The following is an 18,538-nucleotide window of genomic DNA, read 5'->3' on the forward strand; positions in this document are numbered from 1 at the left end:
TTCTACTCATTTTAGGGTGGATTTACAACTCCAGAAACAACCACAACCACCACCACCACCACCACCACCACCACCACCACCACCACCACCACCACCACCACCCCAGCTTAGTATACAATTGGAATGAGCGTTGTATGCATTTGGACAAGCCTGCGAGGGCACTTTGGGGCCCATTTGTCTATCTAGGAGTCGTATGTCTTTATATATGTGTAACAGTTAACAGTGGTTTGTAGAAGTGTATGATGCTTACATCTATGTGTAGGTATCCATCGGCCTGTGTGTGAAGCTCTGGGGATGTGTGGGAATGTTGTGTGGAGGTGCCTGAAAGTGAGAAAGATAGCAGGCTGCCCAAGGTAGGGGGGGTGATTGACAGCAGACAGCCCCGCCCCTTTCCCCTCCATTCCTTCCTCTCGTGGTGCATGGGACTATCTTCTGAGTGCGGCAGTTGAAGCCAGCACCGCTGAGTGTGTTTTCCCTTTGGGGCACTTCTTATCCAAGAGCTGAGTTTAGTTTCTTCCGAAGTGAGCCACTTCGCCCCCCTACCCTATCCTCCTGAATAAGAAAGCAGCCGCCAAGCATCAGCGGAACCCAGATGAGCCTGGGCCGCGGAGCCGCTTAGCAGTCTCCCGGGACTCAGCTCCAGAGGAACCGCAAGCATGCATACTGGGTGAGCTGTTGCTGCCCCTACCTCCCCTCCTCTTTCCTTCTTTGGAGCTATTTTGCCAGAATAGAACTACACCTACTTGTACTTCTGTCATTGCAGGGAAAGTGTGGGCAGGCAGCAAAAAGGGGTCGGGCTCTAGGGACAGACATAGGACCCCGCAGTCTAGAGAGCCCATGTTACTCACCCTCCCTCCCGTTTCAGGTTGTCGCTGCTCCTGGTTACGTTGTGCCTGACCGACAAACTTGCAGAAGCGGTGAGTCTCTTTTTCCAACCCCTTTCCTACTCCTCCTTTGACACCCCCCACCCCATCCCACCTCTTGTGTTTGTGTCAGGGGTGTTCCAGAGGGTTGCCCCAAAAACGGAGGGCACATTACGCTAATTTCTAGTGGGAGTTAATGGGGTTCTTAGAGAGTAATAGCTCTGTCTCAGGCCTTTGGAACTCGGGCATATTTCTGTCCCAAAACTTTGTAATGGGTTGGGAAAACAGAAGTAGAAGATACAACAGATACACATTTCTGAGCCTTTCCTGGACGACTTAAGATGACTGACATCTGATGCCTTTCTCTGCATCCATCTCCAAGGCAGAAGAAATGTAGTTTTCCTGTGTCTACAAGAACATGAATTGGCACACAAGTTTGAGAGTGGGAGTAGAGCACAAGGAGTGGGACTTGAAAATGCCGCCAATGTTGTGGGGGTTAAACTTAAGTATTTGCTTGTGAGTCCTTTGACAGTACCAGGTGACAACATCTGGATTCTTTAACTTCCTGAACTGAACTAATACCACTAGATGTTGTTCAATTTCTGCCTGATGTTTCCTTTTACTGATTTTCTGTGTCATCAGAAAATTAAAAGTTAAAGTGGTTAGAACAGGGGAAAAAAATTCTACGAGTTAACCTTTCATAGACTGTTTAGATATCACCCATAAAAATCAGCTAGGGACTGCAGGCGAAGGAATTTCTGTAGAAATCTGGTCAAGAAAAGTTTAATAGATCCCAGAAAGTAGAGAGACCTCTAATGGAATTATGGGGATAATTTACAAAAGGTGGAGTGAGCCGAATAATCAGAGATGCTGCAGTTTTCCAGTGTCACTAGCTACTCATGCTGGCAGAAATAAAGTTAACTGTTCAGTTCAGATATGAAGTTGTTCAACTATTGAGTACTATTTCACTGCTCTATTAAAACAAACAAACAAACAACTCTTAATAATAGCCAAAGTCGTGTACTGTATAGATGACAAATGAATGTATATTCCAAATATTTACCTGGTGGGTTTTGGCAATTTTAACTGATTGACTCTATTTTTAATACTTTAAATATTTAAAAATCCTATTTATAGAGCTATACTTAATTCAACCCAATAAAATTACCTAACACCTTTATGGAAAAAATGGGTTACTTTGTCCTGGCATATGTCTTTAAGAAAATATCAGAATGAAGTGAAATCATTTCTCTTATGAAAAGAGGATGATGTGAGAAAACTTGAATTTTAACATCTTGTGACTTCTTAACTCAGAACATCAGCTCTTATATAAGTAAATTCCAGACTTTGTAAGTAGAAGTATTGATCTAGGGTTCTGCACACTTCTCCATCTGATTCCTCCAATATACAAGTTGTTATCTTGAAGCTCAATACTACGTTTACTGAAAATGCCAGGTTTTGATTAGTTAACAATTTGTCTGAGAATCTTGCCACTTGTAAAAATGTCTTGCTTGGACAGAATACCTTGCAGCAAATCCTTTATTTTCAGACTCTAGCTGATCATATTCAGTATACTTTGGGGAAAAGCATTAACAAATCATTCTATACAGCTGGAGACTTCCCAAACACTGCACCCTATCACTTAATATCCTTAAAAGTCACTAAAGGATGATGTCTTCAATTCTTAGAAGTATTGAAGTGTGTCTCCAAAATTGAGCACTGCTTTGGTGAGCTTTTTTATTCGTTGTTTTACAGTGTCACCTACTACGTCAGTGTGATTCACCTTGGTAAGACTAAAATAAACCTTGTGACTCACTGACAATACTTTTTTGCCTTATTTGTGCCCAGGGCTGCTTCCTTCACTTGTTGGTTACTTATGTATAATGTTTTTAACATTGTAAAGCTATTTTTTTAACTTTTTGGAAAAATGGCAGACAGAAAGAGGAGAATCACAGGGTAAGTTCTCAGGAGACTTTTCTAAGGGGAAGTTTTTTGTTTTCATCTTTGTACTCCTTGTACTGGATACTCATCTATATCTGGTTCTCATCTTGCCTCAATTCCAGTTTATCTTCTGGTTTTGCAATGTTTGTCACCTTTCAAATGGGTTTAGACATTTGAATTCTCTGTACCTAAATGTTTAGGTATGTAGCAATATTTGACTAATATTAATGAAAAATAACTATTATAAATAAATTGACAGGAACAATGTTGCACTTCACTATAAGGAAGTCTCTTCACTGTAGAGAGTTAAGTTGCCAATAATGGAACATTGGTGAGCATTTAAGATACAGTCATTTAGGTGCTTTTGAGTTCTTTCTTTGTCAGCATTTATGAAGCGGTGCTATTTATTAAAGGGATAGAAAACTAAATGTTAAAATCCAAGATTAACGAATGAGTTTCCGTTAAATTTACTTTAAGGGAATGATGATCTTCATTCAGGTGAAACATTGCACAATTCATCTGAATGAGATAGAGTTAGGATTTCAGAATATCCATAATTATTTTTGGCTATTAAGTGCCTAAGGCACAGCACACACAAAAAAAACTCAATATAATCTCTAACTCTCTAGGAGTTTACTTTCTCAGACAATGGTGGTCGTTGTGCTCCTATAAAGGTAGGATACATAATGATAAATTCTTGTGTGCATGTGCCTTCATTGTATTAGAGAAAAAACTAGAAAGATCCATATCTCACCATAGGCCAACATATCTAAGAGTTAAAATCTGTCCCAAAGTGGGCAGGGTCCTTATGTTTTTTTCCCCAATTTGCCCCAAATTCTGCTTTCATGAAAGGCTCTAATACAACTAAGCATATTTAAAAGTCAAAGCCTACTGGGAGAGTTATTTGGGTGGGAAAGGGGCAAAGAGGAGAAAGCATATATCTATTGTTCCTTCTGCAAAGAACATAGATAATATGCTTTTTAATGCATTCAAGTCAAGGTCAGATTAAAATAAAAACTTCTTTCCTTAAAGTTGTAAGCTGCCCAGGTTGATTCTTTCCAACTGTGATTTTTAGTCATAATCACAGTCATCAAAGTATGAATTGAGTGTTAGGTTTTCCAGAGAGGGAGAAAATCCCTGCCCACTGTAAGGATCAAAAGAAGTATTTGCCTTGTTTGGGGCTGTGTCTCTACGAATTACTTTCTTTTTCAAAACAATTTTATTGAGATAATTTACACACCAGGAATTCACCCATTTTATGTATACAATTCAATAATTTTTAGTAAGTTTACCAAGCTGTGCAACTATAATGTTATCCAGTTTTAGCACTCTGTCATCACTCCAATAAGATCCTTCATATCCATTTACAGTTAATCCCCATTCTCACCCGCAATCCCAAGCAGACATGAATCTACTTTTCTATCTCTGTAGGTTTATCTTTTCCGGACATTTCGTATAAATAGAATAATAAAATATGTAATCTTTTGTGTTTGGCATCTTTCGCTTAGCACAATGTGTCTGAAGTTCATTCATTTTATAACATGTATCAGTATTTCACTATTTTTTTTAGTATCGGTATTCCATTTTGGACATACCCCATTTTATTTATGCGTTCACCAGTTAATCTACATTTGGGCTCTTTCCACTTTTTGGCTGTTATGAATAATGCTGCTATGAACAGTTACGTACAAATCTTTGTATAAACATATATTTTATTTCTCTTGAGTAGATATTTAGGAATGGAATTACTGGATCTTTTGGAAATTTTATGTTTAACCTTTTAAGAAACTACAAAAATATTTTCCAAAATGGCCGTACTACTTCACATTCCCAACAGCAATGTATGAGAATTCCTGTTTCTCCACATCCTTGCCAAAATGTGTTATTGTCTGTTTATGATCATAGCCATCCTGGTAGATGTGAAATGGTATCTCGTTGTGGTTTTAATTTGCATTAGTTCCTAATGACTAATGGTGTTATGCATATTTTCAAGTGCTTATTAGCCACTTTTACCTTTTCTTTGGAGAAATAGCTATTCAAATATTTTGCCCATTTTAAAATTGGGTTGTCTTCTTATTGCGTTGTAAGAGTTCTTTGTATATTCTGAATTCAAGTTGTTGGCCGTATATGTGATTTGCAAATATTTCCCCCCAGTTTGTGTCTTATCTTTATTTTCTTAACATGAATTCTTAAAATAGTCTTCTGCTTGGCCTGCTATCAAACATCCTGTATTAGCTAGCTATGAATAGCTACAATATAAGACATGTATATGTACATAGAATATATATCTTGGGATGAATGGAGATACTGATACAGTTGTATAAGTACATCATCAAGTGAATCATCAAATGACTATGTAAACTGATAATACATGAATAATAACGTAGTTATATTATTGATACAAACATTTTAACACAGTAGAAGAAGGGGAAATAGATCTTCTTATTTAATGTGTTAGTAAAGAAGCAGATATACGAGTATTACCATATCACAAATTTGTTTTCTTACATATTTTGATGATTATATTTCAATATAATTGGTTTCTGTTGCAATCACATGTATTTTATTGAGTGCGTTTAAAAATATTATTCTGAAAGGGAGTCCATAGTCCTCACTAGACTGCCAAATTAATCCATGGCATTAAAAAATATCCTAAGTTATGTAGTTGGTTTTTACAACAAGCAAATTGTCACTTTCTAAGGCTTGCTCAAGCCTATAAATGCCAACAATCTTTTAGATTTTAGGCATTTATTAAGTCCTCAGTAAATATGCCCCCCTATTCTATAAATGCATAGTCAAGCCAGGTCACAGGAGCAAAGTATGCTGTTCCTGTAATTACTTCATTAATGTAAGAATGAAACAAATAAATTGATCTCAATTATCAATACATATTGGTTTTTGCTTGCCTATATTATATGGATAATCACATAATCTCACCGCCCATGCTTGGAGTATAGATTTGCCCTATACTGTATAGATGACAGGACATACACATATAGAAAGAAGATAATAAGAAAGCAACATCCTGTATTAAATTATCAAGCACCTTTAAGCTTGACTAAATGTCCCAGTGAGTTAGATCACAGGGCTCTAAATTATTTTAAAGTCTAACTTAATGTAAATTGAAAACCTGATACCAAGGGAAAACAGTGATGGGAACTTAGTTAAGAGCAATTATCTACTCTCTTACCATCTTTAATCTATCCTTCTCCCACAATTTCATTTTTTATTTCTACAAACAATATTGAAATCTCCTCTATTATAAAAACAAATTTAAAAAAAAATCATGGCTTCATTTTCCTCTGTGACTCTAACCACCTCAATCACATTATCACCAAACTTCTGGTCATTGTCTACTCCTCTTCAACAACCATACCCTTATTCCTATTACAATCTAGACTGATTCTACACTACCAAAACTACTGTATTTTAAGTTACTAATGACTGCCTAAGGACCAAGTCCAATGGTTTCTTTGCAATCCCCATTCTATCTGACTTTTCTATAGTGTTTGGCATTTTCCAATCATTCTGAAATTACATTTCCCCCTTTGACTTCCAGGATACTGCGCCTTATTGTTTCTCCTTATACTTCTCTGGTATTTTTATTACATACATTCAACATTTATTGATTGAGCAACCACTGTATCCTAAATAGTATTCCAGGCTCTGGTGACACAATGGTGAACAAGTCAGCCACGATCTTTGCCGATGTGGAGCTTACAATCTTCATCACCTAAAATGGTGGTTTTTCTCAACATTTTATCCTTTGCCTTTTTTTTACCTCAACAGTTTTAACTATGCCTCCTATCCATTGATAATTGTCAAATTTATATTTCAAGCCTAGACATCTTTTTTGAGCTCCAGACCTATATTTCCAAATACCTACTAAGCCCTGATACCTGTATGTCAATAAGTTGATATGTACAACGCACTTAAAACAGTACCTAGAGATTAGTATAAGCATTCAACCAATGCCAGCTATTTTTATCGCATTACAGTGTATACAAAATGAAACTATTTTCTAGTCCTTTCCATGACACTCCAACTTGCTGCTATTTTTTTAATCTTTGTTAAACATCACCATCCACCCAGTTTCAAGCAAGAAACTATAGAATCAGCCACCAACTCTCATTATTTTCACCCTTTTCACTAAGTTCCTATAGTTTTACCAAAACTAGCTTTTCTATTAATATTATGTTGGTTCCAACTTCATCATCATCATACATCAATAATCTCTTAACTAGTTTTCCTACCTCCTGACTTCATTCTAATCTCTGCCACCAAAGTTATTTCACTAACAAATCAAATTATATTATCTCTTGATTTAAAACCTCTTTTGGTTTCTTGTTTCTTTCAATATTAAAATGCATACTTCTTGGTTTGGCACATTTAAGGGTCTTCATTATCTGGCCCCAACTACTTTTCCAGCCTCATGTCTGTGTGTTTTTTCCTGCCACCCATCCTTCTCAAACTGATAGGGTACATTACACTTCATTCAGACTGAATTTTTCTCCATTCCCAAACCACTTTATGTTTTTTGACATCTCTTTACTTGTGCATATGCTATGCCCTGTATCTGGAAGTCCTTCTCCATCTTTTACACTTTCTCCTCTATCTAGTGAACTCCTACCCAGTCTTTACCCAGATGAAAATGGCACTTCCTCTATGAAACAGACCTCTTCAGAAATAATTCATTCTTCCTTCCCCTGTGCTTCTAAAGTTCTTTGGGCCCCTTTTGTAGCATCTATCACGTAGTTGTGAAATTTCTATGCTTATATATGTCTATATTACCCTCTTCAACCTTGTACTAACAATGCCCAGGATACTGCCAAGCATATAGTAAGTGATCAACAGATGACTTTCAAATGAGTAAAGAGATCTATTCCTGATGGCCTGCAGCAACTGCCTTTTCCCTGTCTATTTTAGGAATTCCTAATGTTAACTCTAATAACAATTGCTTTGAAGGAAAAGTCACAATCTTGTTAAAAAGTATTTCCCAATTTTGACAACTGATATATGATAAGATGAGGAAAAGGGAGCCATCAGAGAAGACACTCATTTGTAGATAGTATATCTGTAAGAATGGCCATGTTTCTCAATTATCCCCCTAGCCTTTTTTCCCCCTCTTCCACCACTTTAATAATGTCATATAATTTCTAGTGCCTGAAGTTTACAAGCACTTTCTCAATATTATTTTATTAGTTGCATAAGACTACCCTTTGAAATATATAGAGAAAATATTCTCAACCCAGAGAGATTAACTGATTTATCCAAAATCACAAATCCAGCAAATAGTAGAATTTGGGTTAAACGCCACTATATTGTGCTCTCTCTCTAATTCAGGCTTGATGATAAACATCTCTTATCTGGACTCCTACAACAGACCTGACTGTTGTTCCGGTTTCAGTCTTCCCCCGCCTCCCACCCCTTTCCTGATATCCATTGTCTCTGCAAGCAAAGGGCGTTTTCTAAAACACAAAAATGATCGTGCCACTCCAACATTAGTAAAAGCTCCCTATACCGGTGATCATCTGGCCCCATCTCCTGTTGTTGTCCTTGTAATGATGCTTAGATCCCAGTTATACTTTTGATGTTGGCTCAACATGCTGTGAAGAATCACGTCTGGTTTTCCTTCTGTTTGAAACACCCTTCTTTCCTCATCTTTTGCCTTCCTCCTTTCTCTTTAGATGGACATATTATTCTTCCCAGAAGGGCCACTTTAATGAGTATTTTTCTGAAGTCTCCCTTTCTTTCTGTCTTCCCCTCTGTTTTTCCTTCTTTCCTTCCTTCAATGAATACTTATTTAGTCCCTAGCATGTGCCAAATACTGTGTTCATCCCTGTTGTTTGAAGGACCATGGTAAGTGCTAAGCTAGTGTGGCTGGAACAGGGAGAGGGTGAAGTGGAGGGAGGTGGGCAGAGCACTTTGTGAGATGAGGCTGGAGGAATAAGAAAGGGCCAGACCTGCCCTGCACTTTTATCTGTCCCCTGACTTCTCAGAACATTTGCCTAGTGCCTGTGATAAGGTGTATTTGTCTGGGTGGGGTATAGTGGGCATTCTGGTTATTACTGGCTACTTACTCTGTGTACAGCACTGACAAGCCCTTTATGCATGAAGGGCTCACTCCCATGGTACACATCTGCCCCATCCAAGTTTATAAAATTTAGGCAAGTCATGTGTCTTTTCTCAAGCTCTTTTTGGGTTCCATGTTTAAGTGTAGAGGTCTATTTCTTCTTTATGGTTATTTTTCCTCTTTATGGATTATAGTGTGGTTAAAAAAAAAATTGGAGCCAAATGTTCCTAGGTTCAAATACAGACTCCACCACTAACTACAGCCTCAGGAGAAATCATTAAATATATTATCAGCTATAAAATTATTACTATTGTTACTATTTTTCCATCACTCACTATGATTGCCTCTGTACTAGAAATCATAAGCCAACTTTGGGGATACTTTAGAGAAAAATTTTTAATTGTGTGTTGGATTTGTGTTTCAAGCTTCCTAGGGGAGAAAAAGAGGGAATTGTTATATTTGTTCCAGTTTTTTCAAAGCCACTTCTACTTCTGCTGCCCTAACTTTGTGACCTCCTGTGGAGACCAGGATCCCAACTAAAGATTAGATCTGAAGGCACCTCCCCAGGCATCTTTGAAGTCCCAGTTTCCCTTTGTCTGACAACAATAGGGCTAGTTGGTCATTATCTTTCAGACTGGTCTACTTGTACTGAGGGGGAGTTGGTGCTCTTCAGAGGAAATTTCCCTGACCATAAAAACTCTGTAGCATTTACCTTGGAGAGACCAGGATTTCCCAGAAATGACTTGGACCTCTGGCCCAAAGGCTGAATTAATCCTTTGGGAGACAGATTTTCTCTTAGGGAAGGAATAAAATTTAAGTGGTATTTTTCTTTGATCTGTAAAGCTTTGAGTGACCATTTTTCTTTCTCCAGAGGGAAAAGAGTTGGCAGAGAAAATCTAAAATGCCTAGAATCTCTAAATTCTGTTTGCGAATATAGCAGATCCTTTAAAGATGAAGGTCAACTGTAGATTTATAAAACTTATGTAACCTTGCTTTCGAGACATGATTAAGTTGCATAAATACTTACCAGCACCTAGCATGAATCTAAATAGCCAGAGCTCACAGATGACAATGTTGATGTTAATAATGATGATGAAGAAGAAAAATAATTATTAGAACATTTTTTCAAATTTCACAGCCTTAGACACTTTCCTCCCCAAAATTAGATATCATATAACCCCCGATAGAAAAACCAGACCAAAATAAGTGTTTTTCTAATAAGTCCAACATTTATTTATTTGTAAGGTCAGTAAGAAAGAAGAGACTGGAAAAAAAAAACATTAAAATCTGAAATTGAGAGCTGTATCAGTCTTAGTCTCTAGTTTATTTCTGTTTTATTTTGATTATACAGTGACAGTGTGGAGAAAATTCTGATGTACCCAAATAAAGAATGGACACCATGGGGTGAGGGATTATTTTGTTTAACAGTTTGTCTTGCTATCCCAGAATATTCTTCAGTTAAACAGACATAACAAGAAAATGTCTATATCCTGGTCAACACCTCTCTCTCTCTCTCTCTCTCTCTCTCTCTCTCTCTCTCTCTCTCTCTCTCTCTCTTTCTCTCTCTCTCTTTCACACACACACACACACACACACACAGTGTTAAATTGTTAACTTGGCAGCACACCTTAATGCAACCAGTTGGTTTCAAATTTGTTTGGCATGTAATCCATTTGAATGGTACATGCTGTCTTTGATTACAGTTTAAATTAGGTTAAAATATATTTTTAAATGAAATTAAAATTGGATGCTATAGAACTGTTGAAATACCTCTGTGATTCTAAAACAGTGAAATATATGATAATCAGGCATTAAAATTCATGGGACGGAATGAAGAGCTATAGAAGGTGCAAAAAGGAAGAGGTCAACGTGGATTGCAGTTAGAGAAACCTTCACAGAGGTAGGATTTGTGCTTGGCCTTAAAGGACTAGTAGAAAATGAATGATAAATGTGGACACTGTATGTTCTAGATTTTCCAGGACATCCCTGATTTCAAGTTTTTTTCTCTATATGTAGATATATTTGTATTTGTCAGGGCAGATGATTCATCTTTAATTTAAAAATGTAGGATGGAAGCAGGGCCCCTGGGGCTGGGACAGCCAGAGTCCACCTGCAGGAGTGGCACTTTGGGCTGAGCCATTGAAGAGCAGGGTCTGTATAACCAGAGAGAACAGAAAGGGCACTCCTCCTGGCAGAACAGCAACAATAGAATGGGGAGCCTGGATAACACAGTGGAGAGACCTGTTCTCCTGGGATGAAGAGTGTGTCCAGGGCCTTTAGAGACACCCCAGTCCCAACTGAGACCACACCTAGGGAAGGTTCTGACAGGGTACAGCTCAATTAGAGTTAGGTTCCTGGGGTGGCAAGAGACATGTTGAATTTTGGAGGGGTGGGGAAGGAACCAACAGCATGGAAGGGCAGGCTGATAGAAGCAGGGTGTCCAGGCAGAAGAAACCACCTCAGAAAATGAAAGGACAAGCATGCGTGGGTGGGGATGGAATGCAGTGGGGACCTGCCACATGACAGTTGGTACTTAAGTTGGGGAAGGTGAAATTGGGGAAACAGCAGGTGGGTGGCAAGTTTCTTACTTGCTCCTTCCTTGTTTAAAGGGCTAACAAATTTTACTGCTAATAAAAATATAACTTAATCTAACGCTCCATAAAGATTACAGACCTTTGGGGAATCAGACAATGTATCCACATATGTAAAAATAAATGTAGTTACCTTAAATATTGGAGAGACAACCTGATCAGAGCATGAGCAAAAACATGGATGAGGTATCAGGATGCGGAGGGTTTGAGGAAATTAGAAAAAGGCACACTTTACTCTAGCAGTCATGGCTTTCTGCCAGGCCTTACTCTTTGGTGAGCAGCAAGCAGCCTGGACTTCAGCCCCCACTTGCTCGCTTAGTCAAGTTTCTTTTTGCAGTGAACCCTATGAACAATCATACAGCCCTAGCAGGAATGAATATGGTTGAGTGGAGGACCATAAGAGCTACCTGGCTAAAGTAGAGTAGTCAAAAGAAATGACTATGAACAGTTATATCAGGGTCAGGTTATGGAGGCCTTAAAAACCAGGCAGAGAGAAGAATTTGACTACAAAGCACTGTGTGGATTGCTATTTGCAGGAAATACTGACATGATCAATGGGTCTCTACCCACTCTAATGCCAGACAATTGCCTGTACATATAACTCCCTGTATCCTATATATCCAGCATAAATACATATACGAACAGTCTGCTATTTATGTTTTTATTTGTTTATTCATTTTTAAATATTTTTCTGTTATAAAAACTGGCACTCTACCTTTGCCTTTAGTTTCTTTCTTCTACATGCTATCTTCCTAAAGCATCACTTTTATCTCTGCTCAAGAAGCTGTACCATCACCCAGATGCTCAATTAAAAAATTGTATTTCTCCCCCCATTTCCCAAATCTCACCCTAATGAACTACCAGAAGAATTGAAGGCACAATGGGCAAGTTGAAAGGGATCCGTAGCTTTCTCTGGCTGGATGTCTAGCACCTGTTTGGAACCCTCAGTCTGCGCTCTTTAGTCTTGAAGCCATGAGAGCGACTTGAGGGTCCCACTTTCCCTAATGGCTGTGATAGCCAGTTTGTACTCTCTCAGTCAGAATAAAAGCCAATGGGGAAAAGAGAGTTCTGACTTAAACATTGTACTTTAGGGTCATATTAACAGTAGTTCCTTTTTCTATTTTGAAGGCTCTCTTTGTGTATTTCTATGTGTACATTTCTCTGTAAGTTTGTTTATTCCCTCTGACAGTATGTATTTATTTCAGTTTTTGTTTGTCAACTTGTTAGTTGTTAACTATCTTAGTGTTAACTGTTTTTTTTTTCGTTTTGAAACAGTCTCAAAGTTCCCTAAAATAAGACCTAGCTGGACATTCGGCTCTAATGCATCTTTTGGAGCAAAAATTAATGTATGACCCGGTCTTATTTTACTATAAGACCGGATCTATAATATAATATAATATAATATAATATAATATAATATAATATAATATAATATAACATAACATAATATCGGGTCTTATTTTACTATAAGACCGGTTCTTATGTAATATAATATAAGACCGGGTCTTATATTAATTTTTGCTCCAAAAGACGCATTACAGCTGATTGTCTGGCTAGGTATTATTTTCAAGGAAACAGGGTAGCAGTTTCAAAGCATAATACAAAAATTTTTTCTTTAACTATTTGAGAGTAAGTTGCCAATGTGATGACACATCACCTCCAAATACTTTAGTACATATTTCCTACAAAGATATTCTGCTATATAATCATTTTTCTATTTTAAAAAGTTTATGAAATATTTTAGGCAACAAAAATATTATAATACATATAAATATTATATAAAATAATATAATTAATATATAATGATGCAATGTACATAACATAATGAACATATATAATGATGTAATGAACATAATATAATGAACATATGACTAGCCTAAGAAATAAAATATTACCAATGTTGTTGAGACCGCCTGTGTACCACTCCCACAGCCCCACACCCACCATCTTAAATGTGGTATTTTTCATTCATCCCTAAGGTAGGGCCCATAAGTGGGTTTTAGGTGGGTTTATGGATGCCCTGAAATTGTATGTTAAATTAGATATGTATGTATTTTTCTGGAGGAAAGATGCATAGCTTTGATGAAATTTATGTGAATAAAGGTAAGCTGTGTGTGAAGTACCAGATTTCTTGAAAAAAATAGCCTACAGTTAGTGCATATCCTTTTCTGCCACTCATTTATTGTTTAGCTCTTTGTATTCAGGCTTTTCTCCTCAACCAATTCACTAAGATTCTTTTTTTTTCCAGTTTATATTGGAGAACAGTGTGTTTTTCCAGGACCCATCAGCTCCAAGTCAAGTTTATGTTTTTAATCTAGTTGTGGAGGGTGCAGCCCCCCATCCCATGTGGGAATTGAACCAACAACGTTGTTGTTAAGAGCTTGCGCTCTAACCAACTGAGCCATCTGGCCGCCCCTCCGGAAGCTCAGCAGCAGCTCGTTGTCTTCAATCTAGTTGTGGAGGGCGCAGCTCACTGGTCCATGTGGGAATCAAACTGGCGACCTTGGTGTTATGAGCACTGCCCTGTAACCAACTGAGCCAACCGGCCGCCCACTGAGATTCATTTTTAAAAGTCACTACGAATCACCAAATTCAATGACTTCTTCTCAGTCCTTATCTTCATTGAACTACCAATACCATCTTACTCTAGACTCACTTCTTCTAGACTCTCCCTCACTTCTGCTTTCTCTTGATAGTTTTCAGTCTCCTCATTTGAAAAATATAATACCTATTTCATATAGTTGTGAGGAAAAGCTATAATGTTCTCATAAGGTGTCTGGTTGTTGTATATGTTCAATAAATTGTAGCTAATATCGACAGTTCATTCTTGCATCACTGTGGTGTGTCTATATCCCAGCCACCTATTTAAGATGTTGCTAATGAGCAGAGGTCATGCCAGGAAGACAGCCTGCAATTACTGCCTCAGTTTTCTGCAGTGCTGTTCATTACCTTTGTAGTAGCCCTATACTTATAAGTAGTTCAGGTTAGGGCAAGTTCAATGATCCTTAGAATCTTCAGGAGAAAATAGTTTAGGTGACGACTAGTTAGCCCAAAATTACATAGGGATATATATTTTAAATTTCATCCCCAAAGTTTATAACACTGTTCTCAGCCTGGTCACCGTTAAGGGCTTAGATGGTAAAAAGGTAGTTCTCCCTTCCTTGTTTGTTCAGCTTTTTGCCCACTCTGCTACTAAATAGACTGACAAATGAAGGTTCCAACTCTATGACGAAGAACACCTGCTGGCTTCAAACTGGCCTAGGGCCAGTTATTCTGGATGGACCATTGAAGAGCCATATGACTTTCAATCACTATTTACTTGGAACAGAATGACAGGAAGGATTTATATCAAGTTACCAGTCCCCTGAGCCTGCCTTGTCCTGAGCTGTCCTCTTTATTTTCACATCCACTACTAGCTGCCAATAACAGTGACATACTTCTGTTGATATGCATAATAGAACCTTACAATATTTGAGGGAAAACCTCTTGAGAAGCACCAGAGCCCTTATTGAGGCTCATCTGCCAAGAGAAAAGCAGCCTTCTGTTAGGTAGAGTTCTTGACCTCATAACTGTCATCCTTTGATCAGTATAGGGTAGTTTATGTTGCTGTAGCAAAAGACTCCCCAAATCTCAGTGTCTTAAAATAACAAAAGTTTGTTTCTTGTTTATACTGCATGTCCAACATGAGTCACCTAGGGGACATTATGGTCCAGAGGGAGCAGCCACCATCTAGACATTGCTGATTGTAGTGGCAGAGGGAAGGAGAGCTCTGGAGATCTCACACTGCACTACAGGGGGTGGTAGAAGAGGGTAAACGAGGTCAAATATATGGTGATGAAGGAGAACTGACTCTGGGTGGTGAACACACAATCTGATATGTAAATGATGTAATACAGAATTGTACACTTGATTGTCCAATAAATATTAAATTTTAAAAACCTTATTTCTGTATGTCACACTTTTCACTTTTCTCATATACCATTGGTCAGACTTGATTAGGGAAAACCTGGAGGCCAGGGAGTGTAGTCCTACCATGTGCTCTAAAGGTGAGAGCTGGAAATACTCAGTCACACTGTTACTTAATGTGCCCTGTAGAAAGGTATCACTGGCTCTCTAGCCCTGTCTCTTTCCCTGGGACATCTTGCTGAGTCACTTCCCTTCAATTTCACTCATTCTTGTTTCCTGGCTTTTGCAGAAATCGAACTACTTATCAATTTGGTAATTATTTTGCATACTGTAAGCTGTGTTGTTTAATGAAGGTGTCTTCCCCCCTTAATTTGAATTCCTTCTGCCTCTTTGGTGTCCTTAAAACAGGTGTATGCTTCCGTGATATACAGAGGTATTCACTTAGAATGGTTTTGTTTCATTAAAATGCCTTTTCTTTATTAATTTCAGGTACAAAACAATGCAATAGTTAGATATTTATACCCCTCACAAAGTGATGATCCCTCTCCCCCAATCTACTACCCCTCTGACATTGCACACAGCCATTACATTTCCACTTTCTCTATTCCTTATGCTGTACTCCACTTCTTGTGACTATATATATATACATACATTAAATTATAGTTGGCATTCATTATTATTCAGCTTCAGCTTCAGGTGTACAGCTTCATGATCAGACATCTACACCTTCCCTGAAGTGGTCTCCCTAATAAGACAAGTGACCATCGGATACCCTACAAAATCTTTACAACGTTAAATAAATAAGTAAATAAATAAATAAATACATAAATAAATAAATAAATAAATAAATAAAATGCTCTTTTGAACTCTTACTCAGCTCCTACTATTTAGTAACAGAATAGCTATAATTCTGTGATCCTCTTACCATAAAGGTGTGATTAAATGACTTGCCCAAGGGTATGCAGTCAGTTGGTATTACAGGAGCACAAACTAAAACTCAAGTTTTCTGACTCAGAGTCTGTTTTCTTTTGTTACACCAGGTCCTATTATAAAGAAAGTTGTATAACTAGTGGCTGTGCAGTTTACTCCCAGAGAGAACTGGTAACAGAATCTGGTCTTTAATCTTGAACAGAAGGAATTTTCTATTTAAATGTCTCCTTTTGAGTATTTTGATGAATTCCGTGCCATAAAATCAGATTTCTGGTATTCCTATACTGATAAGTTTGCATTCTTTTTTGAAGTAAACAAACAACTGGCCCTGGATAAATCAATGACATGATCTTGAGTGTCTGTAAGACTCAAACACAGAAGGACTGTCACCACTCCCACTGTATCTCAATCTAAAATAAGGCATTGTATGTATTGTGTTATTACTTTGTTTATTTCTTACTAGTATTTAGAATGTAAAACAATAGTCAAGAATTAAAATTTATAAATAGCATCAATAGCCTACCGAGAGCATTACTGAAAATGGTGTGTCAATTTAGGGTTAGTTTTTGTGTGAACTGCTGTGGGATCTTCTCATGTATAGTTTACTATAAAACTCTTCAATGATGCTGCTTCTCTTAACCAAATTCACATTGATAATGGCCTAAGAAAAGCCCTTAGTCAATGAGACTACCATTAAAAATATAGATAATGAAGGAGGCATTTATAATATAAAGACAAGTCTTAACACACAGGCACAGAGTTCTTGTCAACATATCAACAAATATAGCATGGGTTGTCCAGAGTATCTGAGTGCCTGAGTACCTGAGTCCAGGGTACCTGAGTACCATGAACCTCTGCCCAGACTTAGTAAAGGAATACGCCATTGAGTTTTTATAGAAATTCAGTAATACAGTTGTCACCCCTTATCCATAGTTTCACTTTTTGTGGTTTCGCTTTCTGCTGTTTCACTTACCCACAGTCAACCACAGTCTAAAAATATTAAATTTCCCCAGCCATCAACATTGTCTACACCTAACATTCAACCACCAACATGATCAGGGCTCAATGATCCAGGATCACCTGAAGCAGATGACCTCCTTCTGACGTATCATCAGAAGGTCAATAGTAGCGTAATGCTACATTACAATGTTGAAGTCATTCACCTCACGTCATCTCATCATGTAGGCATTTTATCATTTCACATCATCACAAGAAAAAGAGTGAGTACAGTACAATAAGGTATATTGAAAGAGAGAGAGAGAGAGAGCGAGAGAGAGTGCAAATTTATATAACTTTTATTGCAGTATATTGTTATAATTATTCTGTTTTATTGTTGTTAATGCTGTACTGTGCTTCATTTACAAATTAAATTTTATCATAGTTATGTATGTATAGGAAAAAACATAGTATATATATGGTTTGATACTATCCACGGTTGCAGGCATCCACTGGGCATCTTGAAATGCATGCCCCGTGGATGAAGGGGAGCTACTGTATAAATTGTAGGTTAGGAAGAAGGAATCTTTTCAAAGAATGCCACACAGAACTCATCAGAACGGTGTTCTGAATTGTTCCAATAGTTTGTCTTCCGGCATCAGGTGATCTCGTTTACTCTTTTGACACTAAAGCCTGGATTGCTATCATATATAGAAGCACAAGGCTAGATATCTGAGGACACTGGTTATAAGTGCAAAGTCAAAACCAATTTCACTTATGGTATATCTGTGATGTTAGAATATCTTCTATAATATTTTCTCACCAAGTCCGTAGTTTAAGTCATTTAGCTATCAGGTCAATATTTTCCTCATGGAAAATTTCACACAGGAACAAACAAGATAGAACTGTATGACTTCATGTTCCTATCAATCCGCTTCAACAGCTATCAACTCATGGCCAATCTGCTATCAGACCTTTATAAGGATTATTATAATCATTTGCATTTCATGGCTGTGAACTGTTTTTTAAATGTTTTTTTTCCCTTTTTATGGCAACTGTAGGTATAAATATTAAGCTTTTATATAAAGAAAGAGAAGTTATTTACACCACTAGGAAATAAAATCCAAAATACCCATGTTACTAGGATAGCTCAACACAGAAGCTATTAACCAATTTCCTAAGAAATTCTTATTGGCAAGGAACCCAGCAACTTTCTATTAAGATCTATCCATTATACCAAATCACTTAAAACATTAGAAAAGTACTATTGCTTCTCATATTGTGGTCTATCACCTGTT

At 37.5% G+C, this 18,538-nt stretch overlaps 1 protein-coding gene across 1 annotated transcript in view; it reads left to right on the forward strand.

Annotated features, from left to right (window-relative positions):
- Positions 1–420: 420 nt before the first annotated feature.
- COL4A6 (collagen type IV alpha 6 chain) overlaps positions 421–18,538 on the forward strand; it is a 370,097-nt gene continuing 351,979 nt past the window's right edge. Inside the window, exons 1-2 of the mRNA XM_033106506.1 lie at positions 421–667; positions 866–917. Of these exons, the coding sequence (XP_032962397.1) occupies positions 657–667; positions 866–917 (63 nt within the window). The 5' untranslated portion in view covers positions 421–656. The remainder of the gene's footprint in view (positions 668–865; positions 918–18,538) is intronic.

Source organism: Rhinolophus ferrumequinum, chromosome X, assembly GCF_004115265.2.
Source record: "Rhinolophus ferrumequinum isolate MPI-CBG mRhiFer1 chromosome X, mRhiFer1_v1.p, whole genome shotgun sequence".
Taxonomy (NCBI): domain Eukaryota; kingdom Metazoa; phylum Chordata; class Mammalia; order Chiroptera; family Rhinolophidae; genus Rhinolophus; species Rhinolophus ferrumequinum.